Below are 27,555 nucleotides of genomic sequence, written 5' to 3' on the forward strand. Positions count from 1 at the left end.
TGGAAATCCAAAATCAAGGTTCTGGCAGGCCATGCTTTCTCCGCAGGCTGGAGCATCTTGTGGTGGCTTGGTCTCTGGCTCTGTTGCATGGCCACCGATGTGTTTGTCTGCCTCCTCCTGACCATGTCCAGTCTCCTCTGACCAAAAGAAGGAGTCATACTGGACTCAGCCCATCCTGATTCCGTTTGGCCTCACCTTTAATAAAACCTTCAAAGACTCTATTCAAGCTTTCGCAGTGTGACTGTGTGATCGTGAAAACCTTCTGTCTGATGCTCCTTTCATCTGCAGTATGGACAGATGAGTAAACTATATGGATACAAAAATAAACAAATAATAGGGAGAACAAATGTTTAAAAAAATTTTTTAAAGACCCTATCTGCAAAATGGGTTCATAGCCTCAGGACCACAACATGTCCTGGTGGGGTGCATGATTCAACCCCTAACAGCTCCTGTCTCCATGGAAGAGGGTATATTCCCCACCTTTGCTTATTGTCTGACACCCCCGCCCCCCAGCATGTAAACTCCCTGAGGATGGGCTTTCCTTAGCCATGCACTCTCATAGACAGATGCAATGGGCCCCCAAAGACATCAGCTCCTAATCCCTGGAACCTGTGCATGGGACCTTATTCGGAAAAAGGATCTTTGCCAATGTGATTCAATTAAGGACCCTGAGATTAGGAGATCATCCTGGATTATCTGGATGACCCTAAGCATCGTCCTAAGTGAGGTTTGTAAGAGAAGCAGAGGGAAAGGTCATGTGACCATAGAGACAGAGACGTGGTAACACAGCCGCAAGCCAAGGACTGCTGGCAGGTCCCCAGAAGCTGGAAGACACAAGGAAGGGACTTTCCTCTAGAGCCTCCAGAGGGTACAGGGACACCTAGATTTTCACCCAGTGATACTGCTTTTGGACTTTAGGTCTCCAGAACGCTAAGAAAAATACATTTCAGTTGCTTTAAGCCACCAAGTTTGTAGGGATTTGTGACAGCAGCCACTGGAAAGCAATTTACTGGATACACATTAAATGGAATGCTAGGTCAATCAGCAAAATGAAGAGATAAGGCCAGCGAAGGAGATAGTTGGGTCTCTCCCACATTCTTTGTCACTATCTGAGAGCACCCTGGGAAAGTCAGAACAGCGGAGAGGCCCACCCACCGCGGTTAACCAAATTGAGCAAGGAGAGGGGAAAGCAGCAGCCCGGGGCCAGGTCCACGGGGCCTAGGCGCAGGTAAGGACTTTGATTTGGAAGCAAGGGAATGTCCCTCTTTGACCCACGAGGGCACGGGCTGGCTCTGAAGGGTAAAGGGGTGGAGGGAAGGAGGACTTGAGAGGCTGCTGCACTCCACTCCCGGCCACGAGAATGACCTAGAACGTGTCATTCTAGGTACGTTTGGAACCTAGAGCCGAGGGGATTTGCTGATGGGTCAGATGCGCACGGAGGTAACCGAGGACCCCCCGCCTCCAGGCTCCTCCAGCCCCCTCGATTTGCGGCCCAGCGCCCGCAGCCCTCGGAAGCGGCGGTCCTCGCCCAGCACAGAGTTGCCGGGAGAGGAAAGATGAATGAAAGAACGCCAGGGAGAGGGCGGGGGCCGCCGAGAGCGGGGCGGGGCCGCCGCCCGGTCGGGGGGTGGGGGCGGGGGGCGCGGGGCGGGGCCGCGCAGGGCCGTTCCCGCCGCTCGCCCGCCGCCCCGCCCCCGCCCCTCCCCCCGTGCCGCAGCCCGCTGGCCCCGCCCCGCCCGCCCTCCGCTGCCTCCCCGGCCGCCGCGGCGCAGAGCCCGGCCCGGAGCCGGTGTCCCAGCGGCGGCGGCGGCGGCGGCGGCGGCGGCGCGAGCCCCGAGCCCACCCCGGGCCGGCCCGCGCCCTCCCCGTCCCCGGGCCGGCGGCGGCTGCGGGCGAGCTCGCTGGGCCCGGGCCGCCCCCCCACCCCGCCGCAGCCCCGCCCCCCGCCGAGTGCATGAGGTTGACGCTACTTTGTTGCACCTGGAGGGAAGAACGTATGGGAGAGGAAGGTGCGTGGGGCCGGGCGGGGCGCCGGGCGGGCTGGGGGGCGCCGCCGCCGGGGTGGGGAGCGGGGGGCACTTGGGGGGCTGGGGCGGGGGGGTTGGGGGTGGACCGGGCCTGCCGCCAGGCCGCGCCCCTGCCTCCTCCGGGATGCGCTCGCGCTTCCGAGCCTAGGAGGCCCCTGCCCGGCCCCCGGCGCCCCCGTCCTCGGCCCTGGGTGGGCTGCTCTCCTGGGGGCGAAGGGTCGGTCCCTCCTCCCTTTCATCCTCGTCTTCCCTCCTCCGCCGACTGACCACCACCCCGGAGGACTCCCAGACACAGCCCGCCCAGCCCCGGTCTCTGTCCCCGGGCTCTGTCCACCCCGGGCTCGTCTTGCCCCCACCCCACATTTATCAGGTCTCTGACCAGGCCTGGGAAGAAAGAGTGGCCGGGGAAGCCGCAGCTCCAGGTCCAACTCGACACCCGGCGCCTGCCGGCCTCTGTGACCTTGAGGCAGGCACCCCCGCCCAGGACCCCAGCTTCCCCCCCCACCCCATAAGATGGGGATGGGATAGGTGGCCCCGAGGACCGGTGGTTGGGGGCCGCAGAGACGGAATGGAGATGTGCGATCCTGGGAATCGCAGGCAATGTGCAGACCCTTGCCAAGGCCCCAGGTCCTCCCTCCACCCCATCTCCCTGCACCAAACCCCATACCTGCAATCGGTCTGGGCGGGGAGGAGCACTCTCATCCTGGCTTACCCTTCAGCCCCTTCCCCCAAGAGGGGGGGGCAAGGTCAGGAGCTGTACTACAACTAGGGTTTGAAGACCCCTGAGACTCTTCCAACCCCTGGGACTCCCCCAACCCAGGGCAATGTCTGGGGTCTCCTTCCTTGCATTTCCTGAGCTGAGCGGTCACATAGGCCAGCCAGGTCCAGACTGTGGCCAGCCCCTCCACCCCTGCCCTCCCCTGGGGCTCCCAGCCTTCCAGTCTAGCCAGCGAAGGGCTACTTGAGGCAAGGGCCCACCTCACCGTCACCCCTGCCTTTCATCTCTGGGTCCTCATAGAAGGACAAGCAGTGGCCTTGGAGCCTGGCCATGCACCTGGGGCGAGCCTTGCCCCTCTTCGGGGCTCAGTCTCTCCATCTATACTGTGGGGCAGGGCAGGTCTGGGGAATCCTGCAGGGCCCACCCAGCTAGGCCCCAGAGATGACTAAGCAGACCTCGTGGCTGGCCTCTCCGGAGCAGGTGTCTGGGAGTGTCCAGCTCTGCGGCCCCAGCCCCTGGTTAGGCCAGGGCATAGCCAAGACTAAGCTGGAGCCAACACCACAGGGCTTCTTGCCTCTACCAGAAAGCTTCACCCCAAAATGTTCCACCTCAGCCTTGTCCAGTCCCCGCCGCTTCTGGGCAGTGAGGGCCCAGAGGAGAAAAAAGGTCACCTGCTCCCTGATTTCTAAATCCCGCTGCTTTCTTTCTTGCCCGCCAGATCCTGAGTTGAAGAATACCGTTGCTGGGCTCTGATTTGCTTCCTCTGTTTACAGATAGGGAAACTGAGGCCCAGAGAGGCTTAGTTAGAGTGAGCCCATGTTTCAGCAAGACTCTGAGACCAGTGTCCTCTTTCCTCCTTCTGCTTGGCATAGTGACTGCTCAGCCTGCCTGCTTGTGTGTGGCGAGCATCGGTGTAGGCACACCTGGGGTTGGCAGGGCAGGCTGGCTCTGCACACACCGCGCCTCCTGAGAATGGTTCACGACTCCCTTTGTGCCCTTGCAGGAAGTGAGTTGCCCGTGTGTGCGAGCTGTGGCCAGAGGATCTATGATGGCCAGTACCTCCAGGCCCTGAACGCTGACTGGCACGCAGATTGCTTCAGGTACGGTGGGGCCAGCAGGGGTTAGGGGTACCCAGGACCAACACTGCCCTCAGCAAGGCCTGCCAGAGACTTTGTTGGGAGACCTGGGTGTTTCTCCTGTCACTCTCTGACTATGACTTCCAGCGGGTCCTGTGCCTCGGTTTCCCCATCTGTAAAATTGGACATTTTGACTACAAGAGTCCCCAGAGTCCTTTCTGTTTGTCATTTTAGACCTCTGTTTCAACTAATATTACCCAGGCCTGCTGGCATCTAGACAGGGGCAGGACAATACACCAGTGCCTTCCTGGTGCTTATGCCCCAGGGTGGGAGACAAACTAGGCCTTGGGGGAAGCTCGGCATCTGTCACTGGGCCCCAGGCCCATTGTGAAGAGGCCTAGCCCAGTAGGATCAATCCCTTCCCTCCGGTGTGGGAGAGGAGTGGGGTCAGGCCTGTGGCCGAGGACAAAGCAGAGGTCATGGGAACCCAAAATTTGCCCGTTCGACCCAGCAGGACCATCTGGAGAAACCAGGTGCAGGAGGTGATTGTCTTTGAATTGGCTCTAGGGCCGGAGCAGGGATCTCAGGGGAGGTGAGGTTTTCCAGACGGAGAAGGGCAGTGGAAAGGCATTGCAGACAGAGGCCTCAACAAGGGCAGGGCCTGGGATCATGGCACGGCCTGGCACAGTGAACAGCTGAATTCAGGCAGGAAAGGGCCTTCGAGGTGGGAAAGTGCAGCTGGCAGGCACTGGCTACCAGCCCAAGGAATTTGGGTTTTAGGCCGTGGAGGTCTCTAACAAGGATGTGTTTTTCTATTTTAATAATAATTTCTAAGTTTGTTTTTTTTAAGCATCCAGTAGAGGCCAGGCACTGTTCTAACCACTGCACGTAGTTAGAGATCTTATTGACTCCATTTTGCCAGAGAGAAATTTTAGACACAGAGAGGTTAATTCTCTTGATCAAAGTCACACAGCCATTGAATGAAATGAACATACAGCACCTGTATTGGCTAACAGGGTCAGGAGAGAGGCAAGCAGTGTGCCCTGGGGGTCCCGACCAGGTGCTCCAGCAGGGAGGCCTTCGGGAAGGGGGGGGGGCTCTTGACAGGCAAAGGAAACACTTGCCAGAGATTGAGGGAACAGGAACAGCCCATTTGGTTGGAATAGAGAGTGAGTCCAGGGAAGCCACAGAGAGGCAAAGTTGGGTCAATTTGTGAAGAGCTTGGAATGCCAAGGAGAGGACCTTTTCCTGAGGGCAGCAGAGGGTCCCAGGGATGTGGGCAGGCGTGCCATTTAGTGCTGTCATCCTGGTGGGCAGGTGGTATTTACTTAGTGGGGAAGGGGATGTCACAATATCTCTTAAGGCCTGCCTGAGGGCAGTGACTAAGGGTAGGGACAGTATTTGGGAAGTATTAGTCATCCTAGCCACCATTTGTGGGGCACTCTTTACCTTCATTTCATTTAACCTTCCCCATAGCCATATGAGGTACCTTTATTTGCCCAGTTTGCACATGAGAAATGGAAGCTTAGAAAAATTAACTCACTTCCCGAAGATTGCCCAGCTAGAACTGGAGTCAAACTCACATCTCTGGCTCCAAATCACTGCAGATTTGAAGAGGGGACAGCGAGGGAACTGATGAATGGCAGGGGTGGTATCTATAGGGATCCTGAGGTTTCCTTATCTGGATGCTGGGGATGGTGGGAGTGGTGGTGCTGCCAGGGTGGTGTTGCTGCTGCCTGGAGCTGGCCGTGGGGGTCTGAGTCCAGTTGGAGGTGGGGAGGCCAGAGAGAATGGCCCACTCGGCTGGTGCTGGGAAGGTGGGTGGGATTTGAGATGAGACCAAGAGAAAGCAAGGGAAGAACTTTGGGGCCCCTGGGCCTCTGGTTAGGGAAGGAGATAGAGCCTTGGGAGACATCGGGGAGGGCCAGAAGTGTGGCCACTGTGCAGGGGGAGGGGGGAGCAGGGAGGCAGGGTGTGGACCCAGCTTTGGAGAGGCCGTCACTCTGCATCATCCACAGGCATGGAGGTAGAGAAAGGCACACTGGAGCTGTCCCTGGTGTGGGAGGGGGGCCTGGGGAAGGTTCCCACGAGGAGGAAGGGCCCACACATCTTATCACAAGTCCCAGTGATAAGAACCAAAAGCGCCTGTCCCTAAGGTAGCACATCATGACTAATACAGGTGCTCCTGGCTCTGAAAGTGTGGTGAGGCCGATAGCATCCTTACCCCCCCCCCCCCATGACCACGGAACACAGCTCAGAGAGGGGTCACTGCTGGTCTGGGCCATGTGGCTAACAGGTGGCAGGAGAGAATCCAAGACCGCAGCCCAGCCAGCTCGGTGGGTGCCCGAGGCTCTGGGCTCTGCTCAGTTCCCCTCCAGAAGCATCTCAGTGCCACAAGGTAGGGCTGCCACCAACCCCCAGGCTCAGTGGCCTTGGGCCCAGCCCTCACTGGAATGACACTGAGACCTTTGTTCCAGGGACCCCACCTTCCCTGGGCCCGTAACCCCTGCACATGCTCAGCCGGGGAAGGATGTGTCTGCAGCCTCTAGCTGGGCTCCTTTGCCCTTGGGTGGGGGACACCCAGTGACAGCTGCACCTTCTCCTGGAACTTCTCTCTGCTGCCCTCCCTCCCGATAGAATCTCCTTAGGCCTCTGAGTCAGGCGGTTATCACAAATGGTTAAGGGGTACCATCTTGGCACCTCACAACAACCCTGTGATGTATGTGCTGTTTATCTGAGCCATGGTACAGGTGAGGAAACTGAGGCACGGGGTTCAACTTGCCCAAAGTCTCACAGCTAGTAAAGAGTAGACTCAGAATGCAAACCCAGGCAGCCTGGCTTCAGAGCCCACCCTAACACAGCCCAATCCTGCCCCTCCAAGACGGGCAGGGTCTCTGCCTTTAGGGAACTTGTGTCCTAGCTGGAGAGACAGGCAGTAAACGTCACATCGGGCACTAGGGAGATAGCAGAGCGCCTTGAGCTCTGGGGAGGAGCTCTCCAGGTGGGGATTGCATGTCCAAAGGCACTGCTGTGGGAGCTGGCTTGGGTTCCCCGGGTAGGGTAGGGAAGCCGGTATGGGTGGGGCAGTCAGCAGGGCTGGGTGGATGTTTGGGGTTGTACTGTCTTTGGATCTCACAGTCTGAGCCTCATATGTCCTGCAGGACATTCCATTCTGCTGGGAGAGGCAGCTTGGGCACTGGTGCTGTGACAGCTGGCCCAGGACATGGTAGGAGCGCCGAGCAAGGAGGACGGTTTTGTCTGGAGACTATTGTCCAACCCCCTGCACATGCAGTGGGAGGGTTGCTGCAGGTCCAAGAGCTGCTTCTGACATTGGCATCGGGGAAAATGGGCCCTTGTCATCCCAAGGTCCACCCCTTTCCCTGTCCTGACCGTCCCACCCCTGTGAACCCTACCTCCCAGAAGGCTAAGGCTAGACCCAGAGGGGTCCAGGTTCCCTGGCCCCACTGCTCCCCCATGCAGCTCCCTCCCAGAAGCCTGCATGGCAGGAGCCCTGGAGCTGCCATGGCTCTGGTTACGGCTCCCTGGAGGCTGGGTGGGCTGGTCCCCGGGGAGACCAAGCTTGCAGCCACAGAGGTGTTCGCAGCCTGCACTAGGATGCAGGCATGGGGGGGCGAGCTGTCCATGGAAAGTCAACTTCTGTTCCCTTGTGGGGCAGCACCAGAAGAAGCAGCTGCTTTTAAGCTTTTCCATGTCCCCAGAGAGGCCTGAGCACACAGTGCCTTTGTCAGAGCATAGGCGCAGGAGCGAGGAGAGGTGTCTTTCTCTGTGCAGGCGTGAGGGCAGAGTGCCGGCCACAGCCTCCCCGTCTGGGTCCTCTGCCTTGCTCCCTCCCCTCCTTGCTTCCTCTTGCTGGCTCAGACCCAATCCTTTCGCACCCACACTGGTGCATCCTGCTTCCTGGCTGTGTGGCCACACCCTCTGCAGCCTCCAATCCGTGGTGCCTGGAGTGGGAGGGGGGACAGCCGGTCAGGCCCACCCTTGCATTCCCCTTCGGCCTCCAGAGCCCCTGCAGTACCTGCCGAGGATGCTGGCCTCTGCCCTGAGAAGGAGCCACTTCTGCAGAGGGGCCAAGTAAGTAGAGAGCCTCCCCTCCCACCTGTCCTGGGCCTCAGGCAGTGCCTTGGTGTGGGGACTGGGGCCAGGCCAGGGCCAGGGCCAACTGTGGAGCAGATGCACCTGGGTTCAGGCTCCAGGGCAGGAGAACTGAAAGTCCTTGGTTGCTGCCTGGGCAGAAGGGTGGAAGGGGGGGGCACCGCCGCCGAAGCTTCTAGCCTTCCTGGTACAGTCTTCCAGTGTAGCTGGTCCTCCAGCAGCATTGCTTTCATTCATTCTTGTTGACCAGGGATGTGGCCTTGGGAGGGATGGACCCTGCATCTGTCACTGCTTGGGTTGCTGCTGCCTCCCACCCCAGGGGGTCTCTTTCCTGCACAGCTTGCCTTCCATGCCCTCCTCCCCTCCAGACCAAGAGCCCAAGCCTGGCTTTGTCTTCTGGGGTCAGGGAGGTGGGACCCTGTGGTGGGGCGGTAAGACTCCACCAGGAGTTTATTTCTGGCTAGCCCTGGGCTGTCTGTACCATCCTCAGTACAGGGCACTCCTCCCTTGACTTCTTTGCTGGGATAGGTGGCTTGGGCAGGGCACCCCTAAGATCCAGCCCTGTTCCACCCCTAATACCCCTCTGGCTCCTGGCTGGATGTGGGCCTGAGGGGGTGAGAGAATAGGAGGTCAGGGGCCCTGGGTGCCCTCCATCAGCAGATGTCCACCATTGCCTGTGATTGCTGGCCCTGAGTGAGCAGGGGGCTAAGCATTGATCCCCATGGAGACAGGGGCAGGTCCAAGGATGCTGGGAGGTAGAAGAAACTATTCCAGGTGGAGGGAACAGAGCTGGCATGTTCTCTTCTGGGACAAGCTTTTGTGGTGCCTGAGCTGGGACATCTCGAAGCTCCCGCCCCCAGGGAGTCACATGCTAATGAGAGGTGGGCTGATGGGCCGCATTGCGTGGGGGTGGGGGCAGTGTTCGCCCACTCCGGTCTGGCCTTGAGCAGGCTTCAAGGAAGTGGTGACCACAGAGCCCTTGGTGACACATCGCTGGGTTTTCCAGGGCTGCTGAGCCCCCGAAAGACCAAGACCGAGAAACAATGATTAATGTTTGAGAGTGAGTGGAGGAGGAGGCGTTTCCAGGCAGGAGAAGAGCATTCACACTGGGCCTGATGAAGAGGACGCCCAGGAGGGAGCCAGCTGCTGGGCTTCTGGGCCCCGGGCCCCCGGCCTCCGGCGGGGCCCTGCTTCCTGCAGCCCGGTGGCCGCGGATGCGTCCTGTGCGAGGGCTTGAAGCGAGGCGCGGGCAGCGCGGGGTCGCGCGGCGCCCCTAGGCGTTAGGTTAGAGCCCCGCGGGGAAGTGCGCTAGGGACCTCTCCCCCAGCCTGGACGAAGAGGGGGCGGGGCTGACCGAGGGCCCACCCCCTGGCCCGGCGCCCCGCCCCCCGCCCCGCCCTTCGCGGCGCCCGGGGGCTGCAGGTCGGGCCGGACGGCGGCGGGCGGTGACGTCACGGCTCCGGACCCCGCGCCGCTTCCGCCGCCGCCTCGCGCATCCCGGGACGGCTTCGGGAGGTCGCCGGGCCCTGCCCCCCCCCTCACTCCCACACCGGGAGCTCACTTCCCTCCCCTCCGCGGACGTCCCGCACCCACCCATGTACTTCTGAAACCGGGTTTTTTGTGCGCCCCCCTTCCTGGGCCTTGCTTCCCCGCCTCGTCCCCCTCAGCCTCCCAGACAATGGGGAACTGGCTGGATCCTCTTAAAGGGACAGTGTCCCGCCAGCACTTTTCCTGCTGTTCTCTTCCTCCTGCCCACGGACCAGCCCTCCCCCCACTTCAGTTCCACTAAATTAGCAGGCACCCCGCGGGCGCCCCTGTGTGCCGGGCACAGTGGACGGGAGGGGCCCTCTCACCGCAGCCCACTCCTTCCTGCCCTTCTCTCTCCTGGGTCCTTTCTCAGCGGTGCCCTGAGCCTGGGTCCTCGTGGCCTTTTGTGACCTTGGCACATCACCCAGAGTGCCCAACTGGCAGCCCAGCAGCAGAACTGGGTGGAAACCCAGGTTGTGCCCGCCCTGGGTGTGCACACTGCCCCAGGCGGAGACACGCACAGAGGGCCTTGGGTTGGGCTCCATGGAACCCCGCAGGCCTGGGTCCCTGTGAGCTCACCATACCTTTGCCTCTGTTTATCTTGGCTCAGTGGGTTCCATAGCTCCCCATCCACAGAGCTACTGGGCGGAAAGGAGTCAGGCTTGGAGTTCTCACTCCAGGGCCAGGACCCAGCACTTGGAGCTCCTCCGTCACGTCTCCCCATCTGCCCTTCACAGGCCCCGCTGGGACAGGCCTCCCTGGTAGCCCCTAGCAGTGGGGTGAGGGATCCCTGGCCTTGGTAGCCCTGCACATCCGGGCATCCCCACAGACTCCCCTCCATGCAGTGAGACTGTTATTCTGAGTGCAGCTGGGAGAAGCTTATGCTCGTGGGAGTGGGGGTCAGGGTGGTGGTGGGGGTGGCTGTGCTGAGTGACCCTCTACCTTCTTGTGACTGGCAGGCGGGCCCGAAGCTCTGAGCACACAACTGCCGCGTGTGGTTGTGTAGGCAGGGCATTGCACAAGGGTGGCCGACTAAGAGGCAGGGTGCTGAACCCATCCCCGGCTCCACTCACCAAGCCCCGTGCCTGGGTGCCGGCAGCTGTGTCTGATTCTTACAGAGGTTCCTACAGACTATGGCGAGGCCCAGGTGGGCTAGAGCACTCAGCCCCACCCCATCTCTCCACCAGGTGTTGTGAGTGCAGTGCCTCCCTCTCGCATCAGTACTACGAGAAGGATGGGCAGCTCTTCTGCAAGAAAGATTACTGGGCCCGCTACGGCGAGTCTTGCCACGGCTGCTCGGAGCACATCACCAAGGGGCTGGTCATGGTGAGTGCCCCTCTCCTGTGTGCTCACCCCTGGGTGCCCTTCCAGGCGTTCCGTGTGTCCATCCCTACTCGCTTCCCTGCTCCCAGTCTCTCCCCTCTTCTCTCTCAGTCTTCTTCATGGGCTTTCTCCAGCTCTCCACGCTTCCTGTTTGTCTGTCTGGGTCCCTCCATCCCTCCCTTTGGGGCCAGCTGTGCCTGAGAGTTGAGCAGCAGGCCGGCCAGTCCCTGCAGTTTCTTTGGGGCTGCCCTTTTGATGGGAGGGAGCTCTGGGGTCTGGAAGGGCTGCCGAGCTGGGTTTCCTCCTTCCTCAGGTGGCTGGGGAGCTGAAGTATCACCCTGAGTGCTTCATCTGCCTCGCGTGCGGGACCTTCATCGGCGACGGGGACACCTACACCCTGGTCGAGCACTCCAAGCTGTACTGGTGGGTACCACGCCCCTCTGTGAGCACTGGGTGCTCTCCTATACCCAGGCCTGCAGGGGTGCTTGCTCTCACACCAGGGCCCTTCTCTTTCCACGGGGCAAGCTTGGAAGGGCATTTGTTCACTTTCACAACCGAGAAACCAGATTCAGGAGTCAGACCAAGAGAGCCCCCGCTCCCAGCTTTCTTGCTGATAAAAGTGGACTGGAGGACATGACCTGGTCCCAAGCAGGCTTGGAACGACTTCCTCCTGGACTGGATTTTGTTCCGAATGGCAGGCCTTACCCTGGCTGTAGTGCGTGAGTGCGCGCAGACAGGTCCAGAGTGACCGAGCCCTGGGAGGGGCCAGGGCTGAGCTGGCCAGGCCCGGTTCCTGTCCCCAGGCCCCTGTCCCACCAAGCGGAATGTGAAGGAAGGGCAGGCGGGGTGAGGAAGTGGAGATGCTGCCCGACTGCGCTGACCCTCTTTCCCTCCCGCCTGTGGCTCCTGCAGCGGACACTGCTACTACCAGGCCGTGGTGACCCCCGTCATCGAGCAGACCCTGCCCGACTCCCCCGGCTCCCACCTGCCCCACACCGTCACCCTGGTGTCCATCCCAGCCTCCACTCATGGCAAACGTGGCCTCTCAGTCTCCATTGACCCGGCTCACGGCCCGCCGGGCTGCGGCACAGAGCACTCCCACACCGTCCGCGTCCAGGGGTGAGTGCCGGCCGCGGGCCAGCTGGTCTGGCGGGGGCCACCGATGCTGTCTGCAGGTGGCAGGGGCTGAGAATGGGCGGGCATTTGGGTATAGACACGGCACAGTCATCCCTCTGAAAACCAACACCACGCTAGGTGAAATAATAAAACATTTTTTTTTAGCCCACAAGTTGTCCAACACCAGAAAGGAAAATCAAGTCAGGTGTGAGTGAAGGAGGGCGACCAGGGTATCCCCGAATGCTAAAGACAGCTGTGCCTTGAGAGCAAATCTAAATTGTATGAACTTGAACTTCAGTTTTCAATTCCTTTCATGGCTGGCCCTCTCAAAGCCCTGGCCTGCCTGAGAAAGCCAGTCTCGTAAAAGAACCCCTTCCACTAGAGACGAGACTCCAGAGGGCTCTCGGGGTAAGGGTGAATTAGAAATAAGCCACACCTTCCATCTGCTCCCTACCCTCCCACTGCCAGAATTACAAAATAGACTGTCTAGTTGAATCTAAATGGAAGAGGGGGAAAAAATCTCCCCCAAGAATTCATAAACTCGGATTTGCAACCTAAATTCATACCCCTGGGTGGCTCAAAAGACCTCAAGGCAAAATTGCAAAGTTTTAGTTTAAAATAGTTCCCAACTGGTGTTGGCCTCAGACCCTGACACAATGGGATACAGATCCTTTCTGGAGGAAGCCACCTCTAGGCCTTGCTGAATTTACTCAGCTAAGTGTTCCAAGGAAGATGAGTAACTCAGTCAGAAATCAGCAAACAGACAAGGAAGCACGGCACCATGCGGGACAGCCAGCAGAAACAACAGGCAGCAGAACCAGACCTACGAAAACATCATGTAATGGGATTATCAGGAAAAATACGAAATGATTGTGCTTAGTGTGTTTTGATATTTAAGAGATGCTTTAAAATATGAGTAAAAAGGAAATATATTTGGAACAAAATAAAACTCCTAGAGATGAAATACATAATTACTAAAAGAAAAACCTCCTTGATGAAATAGATGTGAAGATTCGAGGAGGTCAGAGTGAGAAGATCTGATAATCATCTCTTTAGAATTACAAAAGGAGAAGAGAGAGAGAGAGAAGGAGGAGAGGCAATATTTGAAGGCATAATGTCTGAGAATTTCCCAAAACTGATGAAAGATATCAATCCACAGACTCAAACTGCAAAATAAAAAGAACTCCACCTAGGGGACACATCTAGTGAAACTGTACTAGAAGGCAAAAGGAAAAGACTTTAAAAGTTGCGATTAAAAATAAGTATGTATATATTACCTTCAAGAGTAGGACAGTTCAACTGATGGCTGATTTCTCAACAGAAACAATAGAAGCCAGAAATCAGTGAAATGATCTCTACTACACGGAGAGAAACTAAGCATCATCCTAGAATTCTATTCTTACTAAAAATATCCCTCAAGAATGAGGGTGAAATAAAGAAACCAAGATGTGATCATTCCTAAAAAAAATAAATAAATAAACGCGAAAGATGTAGGAAAGATCTGTGCTGCAAGAAGGAATGAAGATTAGAGAGCCAGCCCAGACGCTCACCTCCAGTGTGGCTTTGAACAGCTCCCTTCTCCTCTCTGGGCTTTGGGGCCTTTGAGAGTGTTGGACACCGTGAAACCTTCTAAGATTTCTCCTGAGCCTTCTTTGAGAAGTCCCCATTTCTGGGCATAGTAGCGAAGTGCCAGGTTCCACTTGATGCAGTGCAGGTTTTCTGCACACCTCCAGGTGCCAGGCACTAGTGCTATGACACTGGTGAGAGGTGGAGGTGGTACTGGGAAAGGGGAGGTTTGGGGGCTTCACTCTACTTCTCCACCCCCACCTGGAGCATCAGCCAGGCCAGCAGCCACCTTCTGTACACAGGTGAGCAGGCAGGTTGGTGAAAGAGTTGAAGAAGCATCCGTACCCCGCAATCTGTGCCAGAAGGTCAGGGGAGACCCCTTTGGAAACAGGCCAGTGACAGCTCCTTCCTTTCTGCCTCCCTGGATGAAGGAGCAGTCCTTCCAGCCAACATCTGGTTCCCCAACAATCTGCAAAGAACCACGTCCTCCCAAAAACATTCTACCCTCACCCCAAAGCTGATGATCAGATTTACTTCTTTGTTTTAAGCTGGGTCTAGTTGACCACTTCTCATTTCGCCTATAGCAGAGTTTTTGTTTTTGTTAATGTTTCCTTTTTTACTTAAGAAAACAAGCAATACACTTAGAACCACCAAGAATGGATGTCTTAGCTTAACCATAGGCATATTTAAATAAAGCATCCATATAATAACTGTAAAATCTGTGTTTGCACAGTAAGTTTCATAAACCAATCTAAAATTAAGGCAACAAGGAAAAAAATCTCCAAATTCAGTTAGCAAAGTTCTTAAATTCTGAATATTAAACACTTAGATATCATTTGATCAACTGTCAAAACTATGAATGTCCTCAAAATAGCCACTAGAAAGTTCCTACAAATATCTGCATTGCTATAGTAGAGTTTTAAGGAAAGTTTAATCTGTGCCCTGTTCGCTGCTGCTTCAGCCGGAGCCTAAAGGGAGGGTAGATGGTGAATTTAAGGGCCATTATTTTGAAGGCTGTTTCCACGAGAAGCCTGTGTCAATAAAAATATAGTCTTTGTTTTCACTTTTTAGCTTGTAATTTTTCAAACTTGCAGAAACTTTACTAGAATAAGAAGTACATTGAACACTCACACATCCTTCTTCGCCCAGGTGAACCTGAGGCAATGAACATTTTGCCATGTTTGGTATGTGCTGTGGACATGCCCATCTGTTCTTCTCTGCTCACTCACACACCCATGCACATGCATACTTGGGTATTTATATTTATCTACACTTAGATATCATTTGATCAACTGTCAAAACTATGAATGTCATCAAAATAGCCACTAGAAAGTTCCTACAAATATCTGCATTGCTATAGTAGAGTTTTAAGGAAAGTTTAATCTGTGCCCTGTTCCCTGCTAAGCCATTTGAGAATAAATTGTAGGCATCGTTGATCCTTATCCGTCCAAGATACTTTAGATATTTTCCTAAAAAAGAAGGACATTCTCATACATGTTTATCACTTGTATCTTATCAGTTATCACATTTAGAAACTTTAACATTGCCGTGAGTAATACTGTTATTTGACACACAGTTCATACTCAAATTTTGCCAGTTCTCTCAATACTGTTCTTTATAGCAATTTTCTCCCCAGATTCAAGATCTGATTCTTGATCCTATATTGCATTTAGTTGTCATGTCACTTCTTTTTAGTCTGTGCCAGTTCCTCAGCCTTTTGTTTTCTTTCATGACCTTGATATTTTTGAAGAGTTCAGTCCAGTTTTTTATATAGAATGACCCTCAATTTGGGTTTGGCCAACGCTTCCTCTGCCTTAGATGTAGGTTTTGCAGTTTGGGGCACTAGTGAGACCGTGTCCTCAGTGCATCTTAGTACGGAACACACAGTGTCAGCATGTCCCTTACTGGGGATGCTAACTTTGATTACTTGGTTCAAGTGGAGTCCAGTTTCTCTACTGTAAATGGTTTTTTTTATTTTCCCTTTATAATCAACAGGTAATTTAGGGCAAGATTTGAGTCTGTTAATATCCTCTTCCCCAACAACCTGTCACTGAATGGTTTTAGCATCTGTTGATGATCGTTGCCCTCATCAGTTATTACTATCATGGCTGCAAAATGCTGATTTTCTAAATCTGTTACTCCTTCTGCATTTATTCATTGACTTTCTACTATAAGGGAGCGCTTCTCCCTGATGTGAGAATAAACCCTTGATAATGAAGACTTTTTTTTATGAATATTTTTCTTAAAGCTCTCAGAGGAGGCAGCCTCTCAACCCCCACCCCCCTCCCCTCCAACCCCTCACTTTGTCACCGGGAGCTAGGGCAGAGACAAACTAAAACATTCCCGAGAAAGCTTTTATGAAGACGAGATGAATCAGGTAATTAAAACCACAGAAGCAAGTCAATTAAAGCAGCCATTCCGTGAGTTAGCTTTTGGCCAATTCCTCGAGGGCCCCCCCTCCTCCTTCCAGCCTTGCTCAGGACAGGCTGCCAACCCATTCCTGCCAATTCAGGGGAAAGGGCACTTCAGACACAGCTTACAGGGTGAGTTTTAGGGGTCAGGTTGGAAGCCAGTAAGTTCAGACCCTTGTAGGACTTGTCTCACCCTGACTGTTAACTGCCCCAAACATACCAGGCAGTTGGATTAGATCTGTCCCCATAATGGAGACGAGACTCAGTTGAATGGGAGCAGCTGAGCATCTAATGTAGGACAGCAGATAGCCAGAGATGTGCCACCTTTCTCCACTTTCACACCCGTAGCAGACATAAGTAATTGATTACAGAAATCATCCCACCAAACCAGAACTCAATGTTATGGACATTTGCTACCTAATTATCATGCAAGAGAGAATCATTTGTCCCCTCGCCCGAGCTGGTCCCGTGGGCCTTAGTTTCCTGTGGGGGCTCCAGGGTGCAGGTAGATGCTGGGCTGACCCCTGCTCTGCCCACAGAGTGGACCCAGGCTGCATGAGCCCGGATGTGAAGAATTCCATCCACGTAGGAGACCGGATCTTGGAGATCAATGGCACACCCATCCGGAACGTGCCCCTGGATGAGGTATGGGGGCCTGGGGTCTGGTGGGCAGGATCTGAGGTGGTGCCTTCATGCCTGATACTCCGTCCCTGCCCCCAGCTTCGCACCACGGCACTCACCTGTCCTTACCTGCTCTCCCCAGATTGACCTGTTGATCCAGGAAACCAGCCGCTTGCTCCAGCTGACCCTTGAGCATGACCCCCACGACCCGCTGGGCCAGGGGCCAGGGCCTGAACCCAGTCCCCTGGGCTCCCCCGCTCCCACTCCCAGCGGGGAGGCGGCCACCTCTGCACGGCAGAAACCTGTCCTGTAAGTCAGCTCCACCTCTTGACCCACCTGGATGCTTTCACTGACGCTGGGCCTCAGAGGGGAGTGGGACCCAGTCCCCACCCTGTGAGCTCACAGTCTGGTGATCGGGGAGGCAGCCCTGCAGAGGGGCAGCCGGAGCCCAGCATAGTGGGGACTATGAAAGGGGAAGGGTAATGAGAAGTGGGGACATGGGGGGTGCACCTCTCCTAGCTAGGGAAATGGAGGGTTTCTTGGGGCGGACCAGCCCCATGACTTCAAGGTGCGGTAGGCGAGAAGCCCAGGATGACGGAGCCTCGGCTGTGGTTTGGGAGGGGTGGGCTCTGAGGCTGAAGCCACTGCAGGGCATCAGATGTGGGCAGGGGTCCTCAGGTTTGCCCTGCGCAGAGCAGGCCCCACTGAAGGGGTTGCAGCAAAGTGACGTGGTTTACAACCTCCTGCTCTGGGACGCTGTGCAGGAGGGTACTGGGGAGGAGACCTCAGCTAGAGGGCTATCGCAGCATCCAGGTGGGAGGTGCCAAGGGCCCAGCACCCACAGTATAGGAGGGTGTGGCAGAAAGAAAGCCTTTTACCCTGGGACTCACTCAGGACTCCTGGTGAAGGCTTTTAGGGGCGCACCTTCTAGCCCCATCTGGGCCCCCCTCAGTCTGCACAGCAGGTGGGGGTGGGAGGGCTCGAGCCCACATGCCCCCACCTGTCCCCCCCCGGCACTGGCGCTGTATGTGCCCCCCAGGAGGAGCTGCAGCAGTGACAGGTCCCCAGGCAGCAGCTTGCTGGGCTCCCCGGCCTCTCAGCACAAGGAGCTGGGCCGCTCCGAATCCCTCCGGGTGGTCTGCCGGCCGCACCGCATCTTCCGGCCATCGGACCTTATCCACGGGGAGGTGCTGGGCAAAGGCTGCTTCGGCCAGGCCATCAAGGTATGGGGTGGCCTGGGCGGGGCGGGCAGGCAGGCGGGGGGAGACCCACCAGTGTCCTCCTGGAATCCCCAACAGAAGGGGTATAGGGCTGCTAGACTCCCTGTCCAGTGCTCTCTTCTCCACTTTTGCCCCTTTGAGCTGCGTGTATGCATGTGTGTGAGGTAGGGGGATGGGGTACAGGGGACTCACTACAGGTTCAGCCCAGAACTTTATAAGGAGAGGAAGACTGAGAGGTGGCACCTGGGGCTAGGGGGTAGAAGAGCAGAGTATCCCGGGCTGACGCTGAAGTTCCCTCCCTCGGGTCCCGTGGTGAGCCTGATGCCTTCCCCGGCATGGCCTCCAGGCTGCTGACCCCTCACAGCCTCCCCAAGCAGGGACACATGCCCTTCCTCGGCTCGGATGTAACCTGACCGGAAATCCCAAATTATACAGAATGGGGGGGACTGGTCTCACGGTGTTTAAGGCTGAGGCCAGGCAGGCCCCAGCCCCCAACTCCTGTCCCCTGGCCAGAGGAGGAGTCCCTAGCAAAGCCACCATTTGATCTCCAGGAGACAGACAGCCCAACAGAGCTGAGCAAAGGGGGCTGGCCTCTGGGTCGGGAGGTCCTGGACCCAAGTGCCAGCAAAACCACCTGTTCCCTGCCAGCTGGGTGAGCTGGGGCAACCTCTCTGAGCCTCAGTGTCCACATCCATCAGGTGGGAGAGTAAGTGCCACCCCCTTGGATGTCTGGGAACATGAGATGAAATGTCTGTGAGGCACCCAGAGCTGTCTGTACCTCCCCCTGGCAGTGCTGGGGTGGGCTGGGACCTCCTACAGGAGAGCTCAACTCAGAGCCTCCGTCCCTGAGCCCCCACCCCTTGGCGTCCCCCTTGCAGGTGACGCACCGGGACACAGGCGAGGTGATGGTGATGAAGGAGCTGATTCGTTTCGACGAGGAGACTCAGCGGACATTCCTCAAGGAGGTCCGTGAGCCGCCACCCCCCTTACCCCGATGTCTCAACCACGTGCCAGGGCCCTGCTCCCTTTTCGGGAGGGTGGGACTCTCCAGCCACGTGTGGAAAGAAGAGACAGTGTTTGCTGGGGTTAGAGTGGGGTGGGTGCAGACAACCCAACCCAAGCAGAGGTGCCCAGTGGCCTGGTGGGGCTGGAGGACAGGCTCAGAGGCTCCCTGACCGTGGGACTGTCCGTGCCTTGGGGGGAGGTGACACGGGCCCTGTGTGGTCCACGGAGCCCCAGGCCTAGCCTCCTCCGCCCCGACAGGTGAAGGTCATGCGCTGCCTGGAGCACCCGAACGTGCTCAGGTTCATCGGCGTGCTCTACAAGGACAAGAGGCTCAACTTCATCACCGAGTACATCAAGGGGGGCACCCTGCGCGGCATCATCAAGGCCATGGTGAGTGCCCGGGCAGGGCCCCCGCCTGCCGCGCCACCCCGGCGCCCACACCCACTGCGTGACCCCGGCCAGCCCTTCCCTCGCTGGGCCTCGGTCTCCTCGTTCTTCAGGGGCATTGATCGGCCTCGGGGACCTCGGGCACTCCAAGTCTGATTCTAAATCGAGAGGAACAACAGGTGCCGTCGAAAACCCAGAGAAGGGCGGCAGCCCCCCCACAGGGACACCCGACGCTGCCTCAGGTGCCATCCTGCAAGGTCCTGCCTTGGCACCGCCAGGCCCAGTGGCACCTGCACCAGCTAGGTCCGATACCGAGGAGGGGCACATGCCAATGACCTCCGGGCTTTGTGTTGCTTCTGGCAAAACAAAATCACTTCTACTACCTAACACCTTCCAGACCTTTCCTTAAAGGCTTGGAGCAAATTATAAACCTATCTTTAGAAGTAAAATTTCTGGAGGGGAAACCTAGCACCCCTGTGCTAGGCAGTGCCAGGGGTCTAGGCCAGGCTTCCAGCCCCATATTGCTGTCACCCTGAGACCACAAGATCATCTTCCCTCCCTGAGCCACAGATTCCCCACAGCTGATTGACCTGATATTTCCCAAAGTTATGGGCTCCGTGGGCTCCTGACAGGTTTAACCTCTCGGAAAGGAGTCTGTGGTCAAGTCCAAGATGGTTTAGAAATGCTGGGCTGAACCAAGTTGAATCCGTTTCTTAATGCACTTTCAGATTTTTAATAGGTTCTCATATTCTCACACTTGAGCTGTCCAAGGAAGGGCGTGGAGAGTGACTTGTTCCCCAAAGCCCTGCTGTCCTGGCAGCTCATGGCTAGCCTTTCGGGCAGTCTCCCCAGACCCCTCTAGCTCTGCCTGTCTGTGGGAGTTGGTCCAGTTTTTTTAAAAGACTTGAAAGGATGGCGTCTCAGTTTGCCAGGGCTGCATGACAGATACCACGGGCCGATCAGCTCAAACGGCAGGAATTTACTGTCCCACAGTTTTGGAGATGAGGAGTCCAAAATCAGGGTGTCAGCAGGGCCACACTTTCTCCGAAGCCAATCACCCAGTCTCTGCCTGTGTCACGTGGCCATCCGCCTCCTCCTGCTGCCTGTGCCCAGTAAGGCCTCCGGTCTTCTGGACGAAGGGTCACCCTCACGCCTGGCTCTCACCTTCACAGGTGCATTTAAGAGGCGAGCTCGCATCCACAGGGCCAGGGGTTGGCACAGGAACGTGTCATTTGTCAGGGACACAACTCAATCCGTAACCGATGGGATGTCATAGAAGATAAATACAGCTGTCCTAGAGGCGGCGGCGGCGGTGAATGGAGAACTACAGGGGAGTGATTTTGTAATTACTTAGTGTTTGCTCTTTGACTTAGGATCTTGGCGTTTGAAGTCAGTTATTCCGTTAGAAAGTTGCATTTTGCACTGTACAGCCCCACCCCCCACAAGCAGATCATTGTGGGTGCAGACGCGAATGGGGTCCCTAGACCTCCCAGGACACTTGCCTCTTCCCGCCCCTCACCCAGCTGTCCCATGAACTCATTCCCAGTCTTTCTCCCTGCCCCCCGCCCCCCAGGACAGCCAGTACCCGTGGAGTCAGAGGGTGAGCTTCGCCAAGGACATCGCTTCAGGGATGGTGAGTGGGCTTGGGCTCGGGCTTACTGGTCTACCACTAGCCAGCAGGGTGTCTAGAGCTTCACTCCTAATTCTTCTGGAATCAGAACCCACCAGGAAGCTGTGAAAGAAGGGCAGAGGGGGTCCCATGGAGAGTGGGACAAGCACCTGAGCCGAGATGCTCTGGGAGGGAGGGCAGGTGGGTGCCCCTGAGAGCCAGGGCTGCCCACTGACTCCGTGCCCTTCCTGCCCCCCAGGCCTACCTCCATTCCATGAACATCATCCACCGGGACCTCAACTCCCACAACTGCCTGGTCCGCGAGGTGAGCAGCCGGCGCCCGGGCAGTCGGGGGTGAGAGGGGGCCGCGGGGGCCCTGCCGCGCTGCGCACCACTGGGCCTCCCTGGGCTGCTGCCTCCCACTCCCATTTGAAGTGGGTAGGTGGACCGGCGGGGGGGGCAGCCGTCTGTGGGGAACCAGCGCAGGCCCCAGAGGCAGACGGACCTGGGTTTGAATCCTGGCTCTGCCGTTGACGTGCCGTGTGGCTGCAGCCCTCGGAGCCCTAGAAGAGTACAGAAAAGCAACCCTGGGTTTTAATGAGAGTTGAATGCATCAGTGAAAGAGAAAGTGGCGAGTGAATTGTCAAGGGCCCCAAGCCTGGTAGTCCCAGAGCTAGCCCTGGCGGAGTGGCCACAGGCTACCCTGGGCCGCCCCGAGCTGGCTGGAGGAGAGCCTAGGAGTGTGGGCTGGGGTAGTCAGGACAGGCTTCCTGCAAGAGGAGGCTTGGAAGGGGGTGTGTTTAAGTAGGTGTATGGAGTCAGGAAGCTGGTGCCTAAGGGCTTGTGAGTGTGGGGACCCCAGAAAGCAGATGTGGTGGGGCGCTTTTCCATGGCCTAACAGGGAAGCAAGGCCAAGGTCTAGTTCTGGACAGGGAAATTCCATAGGGGGTTTGCCACATATTTTGAGTATAGAAGAGTGGTCCAGGTGGAGGGATCAGCATGTGCTAAGGCCCAGGTGTAACAGTCAGGAAGTGGAGGGCGAAGAGGTTCGTGGGACAGAGCACCAGGCCGCGGGCAGCAGTGGGCAGTGAGTGTGAAAGGTGGGGCCGCCTATGGAGCGCGCTCACGCTGCCCCTGGTGGTGAAGGGGCATCACTGCAGCGGGCGCTGGTGCGGGGGCAGGGTAGAGGGGAGGGGGTGGAATGATGAGAGCTGCCCTGGCCCCCAGAATCCATTGATGCACAACACAAACTTGTGCCGACAATTTGGGGTTACCCTCGCTGGTGTTCCTAGGGCTGTGTTTCTCCTCGTAGAGTCTGTCAGAAGGCCCCTGGGGGGCCTTGTTGGGACTATAGATCCTGGCCCATGCCCCTGAACTCCTGGAAGAGAAGGGAGTCAGGAAGCAGCATTGAAACAATCCTGGGGGACACTGGCATGTGAGAGCCACTGCCCAGGGGAGCTGAAAACCTGGCCGAACACAGGGGCTACACCTGAGAAGTCAGGGCCTGGGGAAGGGCAGCCCTCCCCTGCATCTGCTGTCTTTGCAGAGAAGAGAGCTTCCTCTAGGTTCTTGTCTGTCATTCCCAGAGGCCGCACAGGGCTGTTCTCTGCAGGCTGAGCCTTTCCCCTCGGGACCCATTCCTCGAAGTGACGCCCAAGCCTGGCCCGGGCTACCAGGGCCTGTTCAGCCAGCCAAAGCGGGCCCAGTCCTGATCCCTGCCTTAGTGTGACTCCTGGGACCTCCTTCCTGGCTCCCGGCTCTCAGGAGGTCCCTCCCCTGTTAGCCTGTCCTGCGGGGTTAGACAGCAGTCAGCATTTCCAATGTGGGCAGGGTTCCTTGCTGGCCCTGGGAAGGGCTTCTGTAAACCTAAAACATAGAACCAGGCACTCTGCAGTCCTGGGTGTGAATCCCAGCTCTGTCAGTGACTAGCTGGGCAGCCTTGGGCAAGTTTCTTAACATCTCTGGGCCTGAATCACCTTATCTGAGAAGCAGGGATAAAAATAACATGAACCTCCAAGGGTTGTTGGGAGAACTAAGGGATAAGATCTGGAAAGGGCCAAGCCGAGGACCTGAGTCTCTGGGAATGACTACTGTTTTCATTTTCAACATGAGGCAGAGAACACCGGTACCCCACAAGGGGCAGAGGCAGCGCCCAGAGGAAGAAGCGGTGGGTGCCAGGATGGAAGCAGGCAGGAGAGGCGGCAGGGGGCACGGCTCCCACAGAGGGGCAAGGAGACGCAGCGGCCTCAAGGGCAGAGGCGGCCCCATCAGAGGAGAGCAGGGGGGCGTGGGGGACAGGGCGTCCCCACCCCACACCCGAGCCCCTCTTAGTGGGGGATCAGGCGCATTCCCAGAGCGCGTGGGGACTAAGGTGGGGGTCGAGCCTCAGGGCTGCGCCCTCTCTTCTGTCCCGCCCCAGAACAAGAACGTGGTGGTGGCCGACTTCGGGCTGGCGCGGCTCATGGTGGATGAAAAGACGCAGCCGGAGGACCTGCGCAGCCTCAAGAAGCCGGACCGCCGGAAGCGCTACACCGTGGTGGGCAGCCCCTACTGGATGGCGCCCGAGATGATCCACGGTGAGCGGGTGGGCGGCCCGCGCTGGGCCCCAGCCCCTCCCGGCCCCCTCGCCCCCCACCCCGGCCTCCTCCCTGGGTCCCGTGTGAACGTCCTGTTGCTGCTGCAACACACAGACACACACAGTGGTGGCTGAAAACCCAGCTTTGTCCTGTTCTCCTGTTGGCCAGTAGATCACAGTGGGTCTGGCTGGGGTGCAGTCGGAGTGTCAGCAGGGCTGGTCCCTTCTGGAGACCCTGACCGAGAACCACCCCCACCCCGGCCTGTTCCAGCCCTTAGAGGCCGCCTGCATTCCTTGGCTCCTGGCGCCTTGATGCTCCTGGCGCCTTCCTCTGTCTTCAGAGCCAGCAGTGGGGCATCTTGCAGTCTCTCCCCCTCACTCTGTCTTGCCTCCATCGTTGCATCTCCTTCCCTGACTCTGACCCTCGTAACCTGCAGTCGCTGAGCCAGGCCTGGAGTGCCCTGCCCAGAGCTCCTCAAGGGCGCCTCAGACCCACTGGGGCTGGGGGCTGAATGAGCCCCGAGCCCGATGCCCGCGGAGGCGCCGGCACTGCCTTCCGGTCCCGACCTATGGCCTAGGGCGTCCCCCCAGCTGGCCAGTGCCTGGCCGAGTGCCCTAACCTCTTTGGCATTCTCGGGGTCAGCTGCCCCAGTATGACCGTCTGTCTGTCTGTCCAGGCCGCAGCTATGATGAGAAGGTGGATGTGTTTTCCTTCGGAATCGTCCTGTGTGAGGTGGGTCCGGGGCGGGCAGTGGCTGGCCTCAGGGCTGGGTGACCCCTCTGTACTCTCCCCACGCTAGGCTGCAGGCTGGCCATCTGCAGGGACTGCAGGCCAGGGGTCCCCGGCAGGATGTGGGATCAGGTTGGGGCCAGGCCAAGTGTGACCTGCCCACCACCCCAGCACCCGGGCAGCACCCAGTCTCCCAGGCCCCAGGGCCCCCTGGAGTAACTGCTGGGCCCTGTCCGCACAGATCATCGGGCGTGTGAATGCAGACCCCGACTACCTGCCCCGGACCATGGACTTTGGCCTCAATGTACGAGGCTTCCTGGACCGCTACTGCCCCCCAAACTGCCCCCCAAGCTTCTTCCCCATTACCGTGCGCTGCTGTGACCTGGACCCTGAGAAGAGGTGAGTGGGGTGGGGCCTTGGCCTTGGGTGGGGTGAGGGGGTGCTGCTTCCAAGCAGGGACCGAGCCCACCATCCCCCCCACTCCACCCACAGGCCCTCCTTCGTGAAGCTGGAGCAGTGGCTGGAGAACCTGCGCATGCACCTGGCCGGTCACCTGCCACTGGGCCCGCAGCTGGAACAGCTGGACAGGGGCTTCTGGGAGACCTACCGGCGTGGCGAGAGTGGACTGCCTGCCCACCCCGAGGTCCCCGACTGAGCCTGGCGACTGAGCCTGGCCCCCCCAGCCGTCCCATCCCCACCCTGCAGCAGGATCCCTCCGGGGGAGGAGGTGGATGTGGAGCCCCCTCCCCGGTGCCAGGCCCCCCGACTTGCCTTCCCCCACTCTGCAGCCCCTGGCCCCTGCCCGTCCTGCGCTACGGCCCCTGAGCTGGCCTGGCCACACGCACACTGTCACCTCACCCTGCCTTACCTCCGGCTGGCTGGGGCCTCCCCCCTCCTGCTTCTCACTGCATGAGCCGGAGGGGCCTGTGCGAGCCGTGCCCATTTCACACACACACACACACACACACACACACACAGCCACCTCCTGCACCCCGCCTGTGCAGCTCTCTGAGGCTGGGCTGGAAGGCACCCTAGAACTGTGCCCTGTTATGGCGGGTGCCAGAAGGGCATGTGTCAGGGGAGAGGTCGAGTGCCCAGGGGCCAGACAGGGCGTTTGGGGCCCGTTACTCCGCAGGGGCATCTAGGTAGCAGCAGGTATCAATGATTATCCAAACCTCCAAGGCAGAGAGGGTCTGACTCTGCGGGGTGGAGTCCCGTGGGCCACGCAGCAGCCCTTCCTCTTGCTTTGGGCTTTTTCTTTTCTTTCTTGAAGCCACTTTAGTGAGAAGCAGGTACCAGGCCTCAGGGTGAAGAGAGGGTCCCTCGAGGGTGAGGGGAGCTGTGTCGCCTGAGCCAGCACTGGGGGGGAGGCTGGGGGGCACGGCCGAGGAGCACAGCCAAGGCAAGCGTCCACCAGCATCCCTGCCTCTGGCGCCCATCTCGGCGCCCCTCCCGCCTTGGGGCCTCTCCCGGAGGCTCCCTGTCTGTGCCCGGAGCAGCCCCTCCCCTCCTCATCCCCCTCTGTCCTCTGGGTTCTTTCTGTGTAATCTATTTTTTAAGAAGAGTTTGTATTATTTTTTCATACGGCTGCAGCAGCAGCTGCTTGGGGCTTGGGGTTTTATTTTTTTGGCGGGTGGGGGTGGGGGGGCCATTTTGTCACTTTGCCTCAGTTGAACATCTAGGAAGTATTAAAACTGTGAAGCTTTCTCAGTGCACTTTGAACCTGGAAAACAGTCTAAGCAGGCCCCGGGGGACGCTGATGTAGGGAGGGGGGGACACACGCGTCTCCATCGGGGAACCGTGATGGCTAAGGGACAAAGCGCAGAACAATAAAATAAATCCTGTACTCCCCACAACGGCTCTGCTACGAGGCCTGTGTCTCAGGGCCCCAAGGAAGCAGCCAGAATGAGAGGAACTTTGTGGCGAGGAGCCGGGCGGGCGGGCATGGATGAGGGGGTCCGGGGGTGGGGAGGGGGCCCAGCACCCGACCTCAGCCCACGTCTGTGGAAAACAGAAGTCGCAGCCCAGCCAGGACAAGTGAGATTTTTCAAAAGCTGAGTTTTGGGGTTTGGGTTGTTTGTTTGGTTTTTTTTTGGTGGGGTTTAGGGGGGCAGGAGGAGGAGAGGATGCACGTTAGGGAATGTCTTGCTGGGGAACTCACGGGAAGAGGAGGTATTTTAGTTGTCTGATGTTGGAGAGCAGATCATTCCTAAGCTTGGTGGCATCAAACAACAGTGACCAGTCATTTTGCAGTTTCTCTCAATCAAGAATTTGGGAGCAGCTGGGATGGATGGTTTGGGTTGGGGATCTCCTGAGGCTGCAGTTAATGTAATATCCCTTTATTTGGTGTAAGTGGAAAGAGGCACCCAGGACGGCCAGGGGGCAGCCTCAGTGTCTACCCCAGGCTCAGTGCCCCACCCAGCCAGCCCACTGTGTCCCCTGGCAGAGCGTCTTCCCGCGGTTATCCAGAACTCTAAAAGCAGCAGAGCTGGGATGGGAAGCAAAGTTTCTACCAGTGGGTTATTACAGGTCATAGAGGAGCCTTGACTGTTGATTCTCAGGCCCATGCCGTTTGGGTCTGACAGAAGAGTCACGGTTTGTTGGACGTTGGGTCAGCTCAGACACTGCGGCCTGCAGCACACTGCCCCAGCGTTTCGGAGCATTTGTGGCCCTAGCAAAGCTCCCCCATCTGGAAAAGTGGCTGCAATTGGAGTGACCTAGTCAAGATTATGATACATAATTGGAAATTAAACAGCACACTTCTAGATAATCCATGGATTAAGAAGGACATGTAAAGGGAGATATATCTAAATGAAAATTAAAAATACATAAAAATTTGTGGGATGCACTAACAGTTCTTAGAGGGAATAGCACCAAATGCCTAGCTTAGAAAAGAAGAAAGATCTCAAATTTCAAATTTCTTAAGCTTCCACTTTAAGAAATTACAATAGGAGATCAAAATAAACCAAAAGCAAAAGGAGCAAAAATAAGAGCAAAAGTGAATAAGATTGCAAACAGAATATCAACAGAAAAAATTAATGGTATCAAACACTGGTTCTTTGAAAACAGCAGTAAAGTCAGTAAATGTCTAGCTGTACTGACAACAGAAGACAGAAATTAACATTTTTTAGGAAAGAAGAGAATAATCAGATCCAACAGACATTAGAAGGAGAATAAGGGAATGTTCCAAACAACTCTATGCGCATAAACTTTAAAACATAGATGAAAAAAGCAATTTCTTAAAAAACAAAACCAAAATTCACCAACTAAACAGAAAGTGTAACTTTATTATTTAAAGGAATTAAATTTGTAGCTAAAAACTCAGAAAACTTCAGGCCCAGATGGTGTCACTGGTGAAATCTCTAACATTTAAAGAAAACCACTAGTTCTACACAACCCCGTCCAGAAAATTAAAGAGAAGGGATACCGCCTAACTCATTTTGAGGTCAGCATTACCTCATAAGATACCAAAACCGCGGGCGGGCCATGGTGGTTCAGCAGGCAGGAATGCTTGCCTGCGATGCCAGAGGA

General features: G+C 57.1%; 1 protein-coding gene across 3 annotated transcripts; it reads left to right on the forward strand.

Moving 5' to 3' along the window:
- The first annotated feature begins 1,924 nt into the window (after nt 1–1,924).
- On the forward strand, nt 1,925–24,683 carry LIMK1 (LIM domain kinase 1). Of its 3 annotated transcripts, XM_077140962.1 has the most exons (16): nt 1,925–2,009; nt 3,749–3,845; nt 10,649–10,787; nt 11,098–11,207; nt 11,697–11,903; nt 16,417–16,522; nt 16,641–16,807; nt 17,538–17,721; nt 18,597–18,683; nt 18,982–19,113; nt 20,684–20,743; nt 20,979–21,044; nt 23,139–23,295; nt 23,972–24,027; nt 24,266–24,423; nt 24,517–24,683. In XM_077140962.1, the coding sequence occupies exons 1-16, from the start codon at nt 1,955–1,957 to the stop codon at nt 24,677–24,679; spliced, it is 1,944 nt and encodes a 647-aa protein (XP_076997077.1). In that variant the 5' UTR covers nt 1,925–1,954; the 3' UTR covers nt 24,680–24,683. The 3 variants fall into 3 exon arrangements, with proteins under 3 accessions (XP_076997077.1, XP_076997078.1, XP_076997079.1); XM_077140963.1 differs by lacking the exons at nt 1,925–2,009; nt 3,749–3,845 and adding an exon at nt 7,795–7,913; XM_077140964.1 differs by lacking the exons at nt 1,925–2,009; nt 3,749–3,845 and adding an exon at nt 9,427–9,531.
- The last annotated feature ends 2,872 nt before the right edge of the window (nt 24,684–27,555 follow it).

The sequence above is a fragment of the Tamandua tetradactyla genome, chromosome 23 (assembly GCF_023851605.1).
Source record: "Tamandua tetradactyla isolate mTamTet1 chromosome 23, mTamTet1.pri, whole genome shotgun sequence".
NCBI lineage: Eukaryota > Metazoa > Chordata > Mammalia > Pilosa > Myrmecophagidae > Tamandua > Tamandua tetradactyla.